This window comes from Mycteria americana, chromosome 5, assembly GCF_035582795.1.
Source record: "Mycteria americana isolate JAX WOST 10 ecotype Jacksonville Zoo and Gardens chromosome 5, USCA_MyAme_1.0, whole genome shotgun sequence".
NCBI classification, from domain to species: domain Eukaryota; kingdom Metazoa; phylum Chordata; class Aves; order Ciconiiformes; family Ciconiidae; genus Mycteria; species Mycteria americana.
Genome location: NC_134369.1, coordinates 45,466,601 through 45,479,896, shown reverse-complemented (window position 1 = coordinate 45,479,896; position 13,296 = coordinate 45,466,601). Strand labels below are relative to the sequence as shown.

General features: G+C 38.7%; 1 protein-coding gene across 4 annotated transcripts in view; it reads right to left on the bottom strand.

Annotated features, from left to right (window-relative positions):
- The window catches only part of PRORP (protein only RNase P catalytic subunit), a 54,024-nt gene that overhangs the window by 23,508 nt on the left and 17,220 nt on the right, over nt 1-13,296 (bottom strand). For all 4 annotated transcript variants that reach the window (XR_012775931.1, XM_075503132.1, XM_075503133.1 and 1 more), the window contains exon 5: nt 4,882-4,989. Coding sequence is in view for 3 of the 4 variants with exons in the window: in XM_075503132.1 (XP_075359247.1) it covers nt 4,882-4,989 (108 nt within the window). In the remaining variant the exon portion in view is untranslated. The remainder of the gene's footprint in view (nt 1-4,881; nt 4,990-13,296) is intronic.

The window sequence follows — 13,296 nt, the reverse complement described above, 5'->3', positions numbered from 1 at the left end:
CTATCCGCCAAGAGCAAAAACTATTCCTTTGTGCACTGTCAGCCTTACGGAACTCAATCTGGAACTATTTTACCAATCTTTTAGATGGCTGAGTTTAATACAGAGATTAGAGAGGGTAAAATTAGGGCAGAGTTGACCCCAACTGCCAGACTGTTTGAAGAAGGGAACTGTGAGTTAGCTTTGATCCAACGCACATTTGAAATCTATATTGTTACGTCTAACACCAGATGGGAACAGCTAAAAAAGGAGCTGGCTGCATACCTCATTTACAATATACCAGTCTCAATGTAAATTAAAAATAGTGAAGTACTCTTTAAATAGTGCTTGCTGATCGTGCTCCCTCACCCCTCTCTCGCCCCCCACCCTGGCCCTTTACAGACTAGGGGTAGCTGGAGCACAGCTCATTGTAGTTCCTTCACTCCTCTCCCGCAAGCAAAGCAAGATGCTCCAGAGCCTAGATATCCTGCTTGCACTTGGACTCCCCCTCACTTCCAAGGAATACTCCTACAGAAAGTAGTGCTAAACAGGAAAAATACATTTAAGAATTATGTAACAATTTGTGTTTAATAAGAGAACCGGACAATTAGCATGTGGAAATTCCCTTTCTTGACCTTTACAAGGTGAAAGGTGGGAGCACTACAGGGAGTTATGGCAGCAGAGGACAGAGAGTACCAAATGTCATTGTGCTAGCTAAGGATTTATGTAATTAGATACAGCTGAGGAAAGGATTAACTGAACGTCATGATACAGCCTGAATCAACTTTGCTAAGTTAAACTGCAAGGATATCTCAGTTTATAAACTACCATGTTTGCAGTACAAACAGTGACTGACTCATCAAGGCAAATACGCATCAGGTACAGTCTTAAACAAGGCGCATCATGCACAAAAAAATGGAAAAAGACAAGACTGAATGATTTTAGACTTTATGGGAGTTTGTTTCTATTATCTGGATTATATAGCAAAAATAATTTCCATTCTATAATATCTTTTAATTAGGAGTCAACTTTAATGTCTAATTTAAAATGCTGCAGTAAGGAAGCAAAGGGTTGAAAAGAGGCGCTGGCTAATGTCCAGTGTTGCAGTTTTACAGTCACTGCATGTGCAGTGCCTTCAGAACAGATGATCTCACCATTCCCTAGCCCTCAAAAATCTTTGTTCTCACCCTTGTGCTACCTCTCCTTTTTGTCAGTAATTGATGCAGCCACATGGTGATTTGTACCAGGAAAGAGACCTAGTATAAAACCAACCTGGAAAAAAAGGGGACTGTAATTACAAACCGAAAGTGTCATATATACTAGAGAAATTGCCACAGAATATTCCTGTAAATCTGCCAAGTCAATAATATTCATGATGATCTGCTAAGTAAGTGCTGGCTGTGAGAACTGAAGTTGCCTGGGGCTACTGGAAGTCACATATCTAGTTTTCCAGAATGTCAGAACACTTTGGGGATTAAATGAGTAAAAATCATTCCTTCAACTTCTGCTTTTTTTCCCCTCTCTTCTCATCCCTCAAGGTACTTGTGCCTTGTCCACACAACCCAGCCCCTTCCCAAGATGCCTAAGGAATACCTAAATGGAATTAAAAACACTAGGATGTTTGAAAAAAGAAAGGAATATTTTTTCAATGTTTTCTTATTTTAATCATATGACTAAGAGTTAGCTAGAGTTGGTCTTCAGCAAAACAGTCACAGTTCTTAAAGCTAAATCAAACCATTCCAAAATGTAAATTTACATTCCAAACCAATCAAACCATTCATGGAACAGTATTTTTTGTTGAATTTAAATAAAGACTAGAATGCATTAATTACCATATTATTGTCACATAAATCTTAGGCCTTCTCCTGTGTTTAACAATGCCCTTTATTTTGCTATTCTCTCTAAAGCACATTAAGGGACATGGTCCAAAAAACCTAACGATGTGCACACAGTAACACTTACAGTGTGTTATAAATGGAGAGCAACAATCTCATTTTCTCCTTCAACCAATCGCTGCATACTAAGCTATACACTGGAATAGAAAAGTTTATAAAACAATATCCTGACTGGGCTAACAGCTGCAGTAATGAACCCTTGAAAAGAGCATAGACTGACTCCCACCTAGAAACTTAAAATAATTTAGCTTTTTGACAAGTAAAACACGGGTGGGGCAGTTTTTAACACAGGTCCTTGGAAATACTGCTTCTTTATTATCATCTCTCAAGTCGAACATAAGAGGTCACTAGCGAGTTACAGCATGCCCCTCTTCTTCAAAATGGGACAGTCATGCTGTCCTAGCCAGCCAGTTTGACTCTTAGCTTTTTTCCATCCTTCGTGCTCTGCTGCCAACTTCTCTTGCATTTATTTCTCCTCTCCATCCTCTCAGTTCTGCTTCCCTATGTAGGTTGAAGAGTTTAATAATGCAGGCTGTGAATGCCCTGGACCTGCCACTCCACATTTTCCATTCAGCTGCCTCTGGTGTGAGGATAGCAGCCTCCAAAAGAGGATGTTCTGTGGCAGAGTCAGCCCTCAAAGGGCAGACTACAGTGTTCAGAGAGGTCAGCATTCACAGATGGGGGACTACTTGGCAGCAACACCAGTAACCTGAAAAGCAACACATGCAGAGATTCCTGTGGCCTTCCCTTCCCTCATCTGGAAGAAAAGTTTGGAGACAGAAGAAAGGATTGCTGTGCTTTGCGGGTTTGGGGGTTTTTTTCTTTGTTTTTAGCAGTCTTGAAAAAAAGAGTAAGAAAACAAGAATACATGCTTCTTGTCAGAAGTATCCAAAAGAAGAACAAAGACACAGTCCTTTCCTGACATGTAACGAGACAAGAGTTCAGAGTCATGAAGAAATAAACCAGGATACGCTAGCATCCAGCATGATCTCACATTTAAACAGTGTTTCCAGTTGGAAAAAAACTGTAAACTCAATAGTTAATACTGTAATCATGTATAAAGACATCTATCATAAAAAATAATTTAAAACTATCTCAATGAATAGACAAGCTCAATATAGGAAAGAGTCTTTAGTAGTTCATATGTCTAGAAGAGTATTTCTTTTGGCCAGTGAAGGAGCTATTTTGCTGCTTAGAATGCATGTACACAACTTCCCATGCCAAAAAAGGTACTATCCAGCCAGTGAATATCTACAGGTATAAGGCAGGAGTAATGAGCATGTCTATCCTATCTCATATAATGACTCCACACTCTCAAAAACAGGATACAGATAACATGAGCGGCAAAAGACTAGCTGGCAGAAGCTCCAGTGATTAACATCTTTTTGTGCATGACAAAATGCAATAATAATTAATAGCAATATAGCTCATCAAACAAGTAAATTTTAGCTAAGAGAATCTTCCTCTGGAGGTAAGATGGGGTGAGCCCAAGTTACTGTTCTGTTGTGCAGGAAGGAAAGACAGATCTTTCTAAAAATACTCCTAATTTGTAAATACCTGGGATTCAAGAGAGATCTGACCTGTATCTATATGTAACAACCTAAATGGAAAGTTGATGCCTCCATACGGTCCTTCTGGAGCTCCCTGGCATCAGGGATCCAAAAGTCCTTCCGACATGGCAGAAGCTAAGGAGGAATTCAAAGGCAGTTTATGCTGCTCAGCATGCTAATACCTCGTAGTAAGATTTCTGATCAGAAATCGGCAGTAATTATCCTGCAAAACCAGGCTGGCTCTTTCCTCCATTGCTTCCAGCTTTTACAGAAGATTCAGAATCCTGTTCAGAGTTCCCACACTGGGACAGGCATGCACTGAGGAAGGAGGTTCTTTTCCCCTTCTTTGGCAGCATAGATCTGTCTTTCTAAGTCTTAAAACACTGTGCCACTACATGCTGCCTGGGATTCTTCTCAGATAATCAACACTTTCTCCCTGATACGATGCAAACAACTTGCAAACTTCCTTTTCTGCTTTCATAGTAAGGAAAGTACCCTCTTCGTGAGCCAGTATCTCATGAAACTTCAGTGCAGCTCTCAAACAAACATCTTTCAGCAAGTTTATCTAACCTCCCTAGCTCAGCTGCTTTTATCTACGTATATGAAAGCATATCCTGCTTCTTAAGAATAGTTTTAAAGTAGTTCTTAGAACAGAAACATATTTCTTGTAATTACTAGAAGTAAATTACTTCCTTTATTATCAAGCTCATTTATAACTTAGTTTTAATTTCAAGAGTGTGAAAATTTAAATTCTGGTTTTGGAATACATGTGAGCTGCTACTTCGTTATTCCTAATTTAAAGTAAATATTTGATTGACAAAAAAAACCCTTAAGCCATTTCTCAGTGAAATGCTAAAGGGGAGTGCCAAGAATTCTAAAAAATAAGTATCAGTAAAAAAGCAGGATTATTCTTCTAAAAATCACCAAGTGGAAAGAACTGAAGCCAGTTTGAGCTGCCCATGTAAGAACAGGACTCAAATGCTTAAGGCAATAGGAAGTGAAATAAAGTTTAAACTTGTACAGGATGTGGTTTGAACTAAGGGGTTATCTTAAGAACAACTCTTACCAGCGTTAACTATATTAGACTAAATTTTCTATATGGTAGATTCACTCTGTTTCAGAAAATCCCTATTATTATGAAAACATACCCACTCACACAACATATGTCCTAATAATGTTATTATCAATAACTTAGCTGTAACTATGAGCACTGCATACACGGGGAAATTTAGGTATGATTTTTTTACAGCTAATACAGTCAAATATGTAAGAAGAACCATCTTCACACTGATCATTTTTAGTTTGTGAAGTCTAAATAATGCTTTGAACTTCATTGTAACATGTGCTACAAAAATGTTTGATCAGTTTCTCAAGAGGATAAGTAATAATGAGGCACTAATTGTTTTACGATCAGCCTAAGCATACACAAAACTCTTAATGAATATTTAACCAGCACTTACATTTTCACACTGCATCTTTCTGGGTTTTATGTGGGAAACATTGAGTCCATCAATAACAATATCAAATGGAAGTCGATTTTCCACAAACATTTGAAAGGCTTCAAATTCCTGAAATAAATAAACAAACAAATGGGGGGGGGAATATATTGAGTTTAACAGAAACAGATTTCATTCAGTTTTTATAAAAAAAAGAAACAAAGCCTAAATCTCTCACTTTTTCTTTGTTGGCTACATTTCACATCTTTACTTGCATATTTGCTAAAACAACCGCCAAAAAAAAAAACCCCAAAACCCAGACTTTAAAAGCCAGAAGTGCTACAGTGGATACTTCCTATATAATTTTAAATTACATTACAACTGAAAACCAAACCTTTACAGTCATCCAGATTTTCAAACTTATAATCCAAACCGTACACTTTTATAAAGATACATGCTATAGTCATAGTTACGCAACAGCTGCAAGACAAAGCAACTTTACATACCAGTAGACTGTGACACTATCACTAACTCTTAATGTTTCCAAATGTAAAAGAAGCATTATATTTAGTTTCTCTGTAAGAGGTCTGAAATCTCTGAATGCCAGCCTTTGGATAACAGACCTATATTTAAATAAGCATTCATTTAGAAACACAGCTCTCCATTTGTGAGAAATACACAGCTTTAAAGCTAGCAAAACAATGAACTTTCTTACTAGGTCAGAAATGCAGTGATTGAGCAAACCAACAGCATCCATCCAGTTTTTCCAACAGAAGGAAAACCACAATTGCTTTAGGCTTGAGACCCCATAGGAGGAGAACAGAATACAAAGTAATAATAAAATCTTCAGGAATTCCTCCCTTTATTTTTGAGGAAAGATTTAGTGCTTTTAGCAGACACTTGCATTAGATTTCTACTTCCTGCTTCTGACTGTTTTTAACAGGCACAGGGACCCTAGAGTCCATCCTGGTGGGCAGTGACCTGATTCCATAAATGACCTTTCTAGTAATAGGCAAGACTTATTTATCAGGTAATAGAGGTTTCACAGTCCAAGGCTATAAATGAACTTTCATAGGAACTCAAAACAATTGCAAATTTCATGCCTTCTGCTCAAAATTCAAGAAGCACTTTTCTAATCTTGCCTTCTCCCATGTAGCCATATAGCAATATATGTCTAACGAAAAAACACCTCCTCAGCACCCAAACAAAAACCTATGCAGCATATACAATTCTTCCTCAGAGAAAGGAATGAAAGAAAGAATTTATTTGTCCAGAAAATACATTGCTCTCAGGCAGTAACAAACGATCACCAACTTCAAATTTAGTCAGAATGCTTATGACAAATTATACTAGGAAAAGTACAAACCAACTAAATGAGATAAGGATGCCTCACTCAGATGTTAAAATTTCAGGTATAATTTCCAAATGAACACAGGTGTACTACTCAAAAGCACACTGACGAGAACACAGATAACCTAGGGCTCAGTCTAGCACCACCAGAATCAATTGCCTTTTATGGGATCTTTTCTCCATGGCTTAAATAAATGTTATTATTGAGAAAGTTTAAAAAGCTGGGCAAGAAAATGATCATCTCAAACAAAAATACATTGTTCGCACTTGTGAAATGTATCCCCCTCCCCCCCAGCCCCAATCTCAATGTATTTTATATAGATGAATAAATATTCTCATTGCCATCTGACAAGGACACCAAGACACAGAAAGGAAGTCACTAGCAAAGGCGGTGGCAGGGAGTGGGAGGAGAAACAAATGCAAGCCCAAACAACAAGGATTCCTGACTTCTGGGCTTATGCCATCCAGTGGACTTCCCCATGGTTCAAAAGCAGATGAGACATCAAAAGCAGATGAGACATCCAGTAATACTGGATGGCTGTCTGAAATGTGGGAAAGATAAAAAGAAGGAAAACACATGCAGACCAAATGAAGGTAAAATAGGAAAGTTCTGAGACAAAGGTGAGGGAAAATGGAAAAGACAAAACAAAGTGGAAGCAGATGAAAATGCACAATAAACAATCCAATAGAGCGTTATTTTCCTAATGCCGACAAATGCCAACATTATTTGAAGTAACATGGTTACAGTCAAGTAGACATTTTTATAAAGTATAATGTACATGTAATCTTGTCTTCAGGGGCTCAGTTCAATATAAAAATTCTCCACAAAGTGCTTGTTTTGAAGCAGTATTTTATTTCAAGTGACAATAGTCCTAGAGCAGTTCCTGAAGGGATGGGTTGTCCCTGATGGGCTGAGTAGAGTGCTTTGTCAAGGGAACACCACAGCACAACTTGGGGGAGCAGCAGAGGAGTTCGGTGGGTCAGCACTCCCCTCTGCCCACTCTTTGCTTGGCTCCCTCTCCTCTCGCAGCAGGGCAGATGGGGCAGGAGCTGCCAGAGGGGTCCTGCTGAGAGGCACCAGGATACGCTCAGCACCTCTCAGAAGCCAGCTCCTGGCTCTCTCATGTTTACTTTTGGAGCTGGGGAGAAGCTGCAAGCCTTTTCAGTGTCATTCCCTTGGCCAGCCTACCTTTCCCAGCAATCTCCTCCTGGCCATGTCTCCTGCTCCGTTCTCAACACATGCCTGACAGCATGCTCCTGCCAGACTCCCAAATCTGCTCAACTGTTTTGCCTCACTACCAGTAAACTATGCAATACAGTAGGGAGAGAAGGTTCGCTGCCACAGGAGACTCTTATGCACACAGGGAGATGAGGAGTTAATAGCAGAATAAGTGCAGAAGACAAATGGCCAAGTTTAATTTATGTCACCAAATACAGAAGACTCCACTTCAGCCTTAGACTGAAAATCCCCAAGGATCTGTTCATTTTCTCCTCGCCATCCATATTTCCCCAGCAACACACAAGAGCACTCCTTTCCTTTTCCAGAAAAGTAATACATAAGGAACCACAGAGAAGATCCAGGTCTGCTCCCCTGAGAGACAGTTTTTGAGTCACCATATTTCCCATCCTCTCTGGACACAGGGAAGGAAAAGGGCGAAGCCTGGGAATAAGTAGCAGGCTACGTCATCCAGATGCAGTAGAAAAAGTTATTCAAACATACACAGACTTACGCTGTAAGAGAGAAAGTATACAATTCGAAGGATGCTGATCTTTCAAAGATCAGGACTTGTCTGGATTTTATGCAGATCCTACTTACAGCCACAGTAATAAAGAGATGATTCACCCACAATTCTCTAAAGATATTTCCCTCACTAGCCAACTGTAATAAGAAGAAATTGAAGATCTTCTTTATAAGCAGTAAATGAAGCAGAGCACAGCTGCACCTAGGGTATAGCTGACAAGAGAAGCCAGACACAATAATCATCAATGCAGTACAACGATGACGTGAAGGTTGGTTCAGGCAAAAAGAAGTGAGCTACTCACACAGGCTTCCCCTTCCAAACAGAGAATGCATCTACATACAGCCCTGCATATGCCACAGGAATGTTTACATGGAAACTTACTGCTGAACACGGCAAGGGGCACTTCTGATGAACCCCTTCAACATGCGGACAAGTAGCAAAACATCCCTCTCTCTTTCTCTGCAAGAGCACCGAAACAAACACAGCAAACCTTACACTGATTTCTAACTTGTTCTGACCGGGTTAATCTCACAAAGTTTCTGAGGAAAAGTCCATTCTCCCAGCCTTGGAAACTCAATTCAACAGAGTTGGCAACTGAAGGGACAAAATTTTAAAAACACATTTAGCATTGCTTATTGACATGACCCTCTTAATGCTCGGGAGCCACAGAAAAGTGTTGCAATACAGCAAGGCTGTTACCTCACTGCAAGACTTCCCCCAGCAGCCCGTGCACTGCGTGAACACGCCACCCTGCAGCAGAAATACACGCGACACAGCAAGGTGCTCACAGGAGGCTCCAGTGATACCCTGTTTCACACCACGTACAAAAGAAAAGGGAATTTTAAAAAACCCACCTTTCATTCATTGCCTAGCTGGGAAAACAGGGGAATGCCAACTACACAACCATTAGAAATGATTCACTGCACCTTCTACTAAGAAAACTTATTTTTGCAAATGGACACCACACTGACTAAATCAATTTGGAAGTAAGAGCCAGCCATAATAAACCCATGATGGAATTTATCTTGACATGAAGAATTAAAGACATTTAAAATAATTTTTTGTTTAACCACTAGCGTGTGAGTGGCTCAAGTCCATTCATATCTCAGCAAAAGCACAAGAGAGTCTCGCACTTTTTTGGTATTCCACACCAGCTGGATGACTCATGAGCTATTTCACTGTCATTTTATACTTCTGTGTTCTGGTGCTGCCACAGAAAGAGGTGTTTCTACCTTTTCCCTTCCCTCAGCCATTCATTCCTAGCCTTGCTCCGTCCTCTACCTATGCACATACGTTTGTTGGCACAAGGAGAAAGACGGAAGTGGATGAACTGAGCCAATGTAAACTGAGCCAATGTAACAGTCTTTAGCCTGCACCAGTCCCTCTGTTCAGGTCAGAGCACAGAGGTTTGTCCTGGCATGAAAATGCAGCCAGGACATGGAGTAAGAATAAGACTGGTAGCAGGTGAGATGACTGGGATCACCTTTTCCCATAGGCCGCCCTGACTATGCTAACTGACTGGATTGTGAAACTACATTTTATGAGATTTATCTCTCAGTCTGGGGTGTTGCAGCAAAACAAGAGATAGAGGCTGGTTTTAAAAAACAGAAGTATAGGAATTATTGTTTGAAAAAGAAAGAAAGAAAAAAGATTGGTTTTGCTATTTCAAACCATTCATTTAAAAAAAATTTTTTTTAAAAAAAGCATGACCTCAGACTTCAAAAGTCTGGCTTACACAGCCAATAATATTTGAAATAGCAGTAGTAATAAATCTGAAAATAGGACTTTTCTGTAAGAGTATTGATACTATTTCAACTTCTGTAAATACATTTATAAACAGAAATGTATGTTTTTCTTCCAATACCAATGCACACACAGACTACAAGCCTCAAAAGCACAATAAAAACAAGGGAGGAATTCATTATTAGTATTTAGAGATTTACTATGTTAAATATGGTAACATAGAAATAAACATTACAATTGAAGACAAAACAAAGAAAACATGGCTAAACAAGCATGTCCTTTGATAAGAGCAATGAGAGTAATTCAAATGAGTATTTTGAAATAATTTTAATGTCCATAACAGATCTAAGGGTATGACAAGTTTCAGATCACAGAAAGGTTAGATCACTCAAGCATTTTTCTCCTCAAGTCTAAATAGGAAATATGTTAGCAGCTAGAAAAAAAAATAATGGTATTACTCAAATTCTTCAACAATCCAAAATGTCTACTGATCTAAATGCCAAAACACAAAGTAATAAAATATACAAAGGAGATGAGCAAATCCATAGAGGACTTTTAAATACAAGAAAGGCTATCATGTTCATGCCAACACATAGAATTTGGAAAAAAGTGGAAAAAAAAGAAAAAAGAAAAAACACTACCAAAAACTATTAAAATCACTGCAGAAAAGAATGCTTGTCACTTCTAAACAATAAAGTTTATGCTCACTCATCAGGAATGGTGGAGAGACACTAAAGTCCAATTAAAAAGTGCAAAACTACAGTATTCAACATATATTGTTTCCAGAAGCATTCACAATAGTTTAAGCTTTGTACAACAGAAAAAGCAGCACTTCTCCTCTCCGTATTAAATGACAATATACTCAAGTGCAAGGAAAGAGCAAATTCTAATTAACAGAATATTATACTGCACTTAAGTATTATGTAACACTACCCTTATTATCAAACAGGGTGTTTTGCAACACCATAAGCGCAGCTTTTAGATTAGTGAAAACATTAACTTTTTAACAGTTTCATAAAATACAAAGTGATGGGGGTTGCTTTGTTTTCAGCAATATTTCTTGGTATCAGAAGAAAAACACAGGAATGAGCATTAGAGTGTGAGAAATAAAATTCAGCTGTCAAACTGAAATCCAGCCAATTTTTTTTAAGGCGCCTTGTTGGAGCACTCTTAAATCTGTTTGTTGCTATGCCAGAAGGGTTTGAATATTTCCCCCACAGTTTCAAAGGCTGGAAATCCCCTTCAAACCCTTATAAGCAGGAAGGCTTTTCTCAGTATCGTGTATGGTATCACTATGTACTCTGGACTGTATACAATTTGTTTGCCCTCTGTTGTATGCTTCTAGAGTTAACAAATAATCCAGGAGTCACAAATTCCTGTGGCTGTAGCCTTCAGAGATTCCGTCACAAACAGGAAGGTACTCGCAGGCACACTGACAACCTGGCTGAGATGTGCTCTGTGTTGCCTGTTGTAGCCCTTCGTCAACAGCAGGCAATGTCGTCATGGGACTTGCTCCTGCCTGCCTACAGCAGACAGCAGAGGGTCAGTCACAAGGCCAAGGCAAAACTTGGACCTCAACAATCCAGGCAGCGCACTTCTGAAACGTCCTTCCTGAGCACACTTAACACGGAGGGAGGAACAAGCAGTTTGTGCTGCTGTCCTCAGTGGAAAAATGCCCTCACCTTTGCAAGGCTGCCATCGTAAGTACAAGAGTATAGAAAGGGACCATACCAAGCTTTCTTTTAAAACAAACAAACAAAAACACCTTGCAAAGGCAGAAATATTTTGAATTCACAGTGCTTTCAAAATTAAAAACACTATTTTGGAACCTTTTCATCTTAGGGCAAAACCACCTAACAGAATGCTAAACCAGGAAAAGATTTACTTGAATGCTTAAATACAATGTAACGGGCATGATAGAAAAACAGTGAAATAACACAAAAGCAATGCATCATGAAGTTCATAGAAAAGACAGCATCCCAAGTAAGTGAGGCAGACTAGCACTTAACTACAGACAGTCCATAACATCCATGTGGAAAAATGCTACATCAATGTCAGACAGCTGGCTATACCTCCATGCTGCTTTCTCTGCTATGCTGGTACAAATGTTTGAAGCAAATCTGAACAAGGAACTGATCTAGCTGAAAAAACACCCACAAGAAAACAAAACATTATTTTGTCGTCTAGGTTTGTGCCCTGCTTACCATGGGGCTATGCTCACTTGTTTCCTGGCACACTTGCAGGGGCCAAAGTGGGCAGGAATGAACAGCTGGCAGTGTGGTAAGGCTAGTTAATGCTAGTTTAAAAATCACACTGCCACCAAATGCTTATGCTAATTAATATTTGCAATCTCAAGAGAAACAGCAACTGTTCTGGGGGACTGAATGGCACCACATGTTCTATCCCTATTTTAATATTTCTAGAAACAATCCAGAGAATTATACATCTATGCACTCAGCATCTGTACGCTGTAATATGGTTGAACTGATCACTAAAAACTGTGCAAACCCACTAGAATAATATGATCTGGTAGAGTTTAACGTGCACACCTTTTCCAAAAGAGTACCTCTAAAAATTCTTTCCTTGTGTCAATGAAAATGTAGGTGAAATAGAACCAGCTGGCATTAATTAGATTTTCAAAAAACCTGACACAAGACTTCATTACAAGCTACTAAAACGCTGAACTAGTTACAGCATTAAAAAAAGGCAGAAAACAAAAAACAAAGGGTTATGCTAAAAAACTAGGAGCATCTTTCAACATTCTGTACTAATTCCCATATATATGAAATATTTTACAGATATTTAGGAAAAGGGACAGCACAAAAGAAGCCAAACCAATGACAAATACAAAACCAAATTAAATTGAGCATCAGAAAGATGAAACAATGCATAATATAGGAAGAAAGTGCACTTATATTTTACAGATTTCTGGAGGAACTGTATCAACTTAAGTGATTGTTATAGTGTAATGAAAACATCTGCTCAAATTGCTGATGTTCGAAAACAAATCTAATCAAATCCTAAAAGATAAGGCATTGGATAGATAACATTAAATTATTATAACCTGTTAAGCTATTCTAATTATCACAAATTATAATAAAGCCCTATATTAGACAATTCCACATAGGCCTCTGCAGCATGAGAAGAATCTGTCTTTGATTGCAGCTGGAGACCAGGTCCTCAACTTAGAAGGACCTTTGATAACCGACCAAAGGACCAAATCGTAAAGGGCCATTCAATAATGCTTAAGTTTCAAGAGGTAACATTTCAAAGTGTCTTAAATCAACATGTGCTCACACTAATTTTACTTTAGAACTATTATCACAGAACTTAGCAATATTCAGAGACAGCGAACACTTAAAAAAAGGATAGTAGTGTATGCAGTCTGCATTATGTAAACATGTCTCAAGATCCTACTTAGTGGAATGCATGAGCTGCAAGTAAAGGACTGTGTGTCCAAGAGGTTCCTGATAATCTCCTTAAAAATCAGCTACTCAGATTAATTCATATTAGTTTAATTCTTTAGTTAAAAGTTACTCTTCTGATTTCATGCTTATGGTCCTGTCTGCCTCTGTGATCAGCTAATGAACAGGAAAAAAGAAAT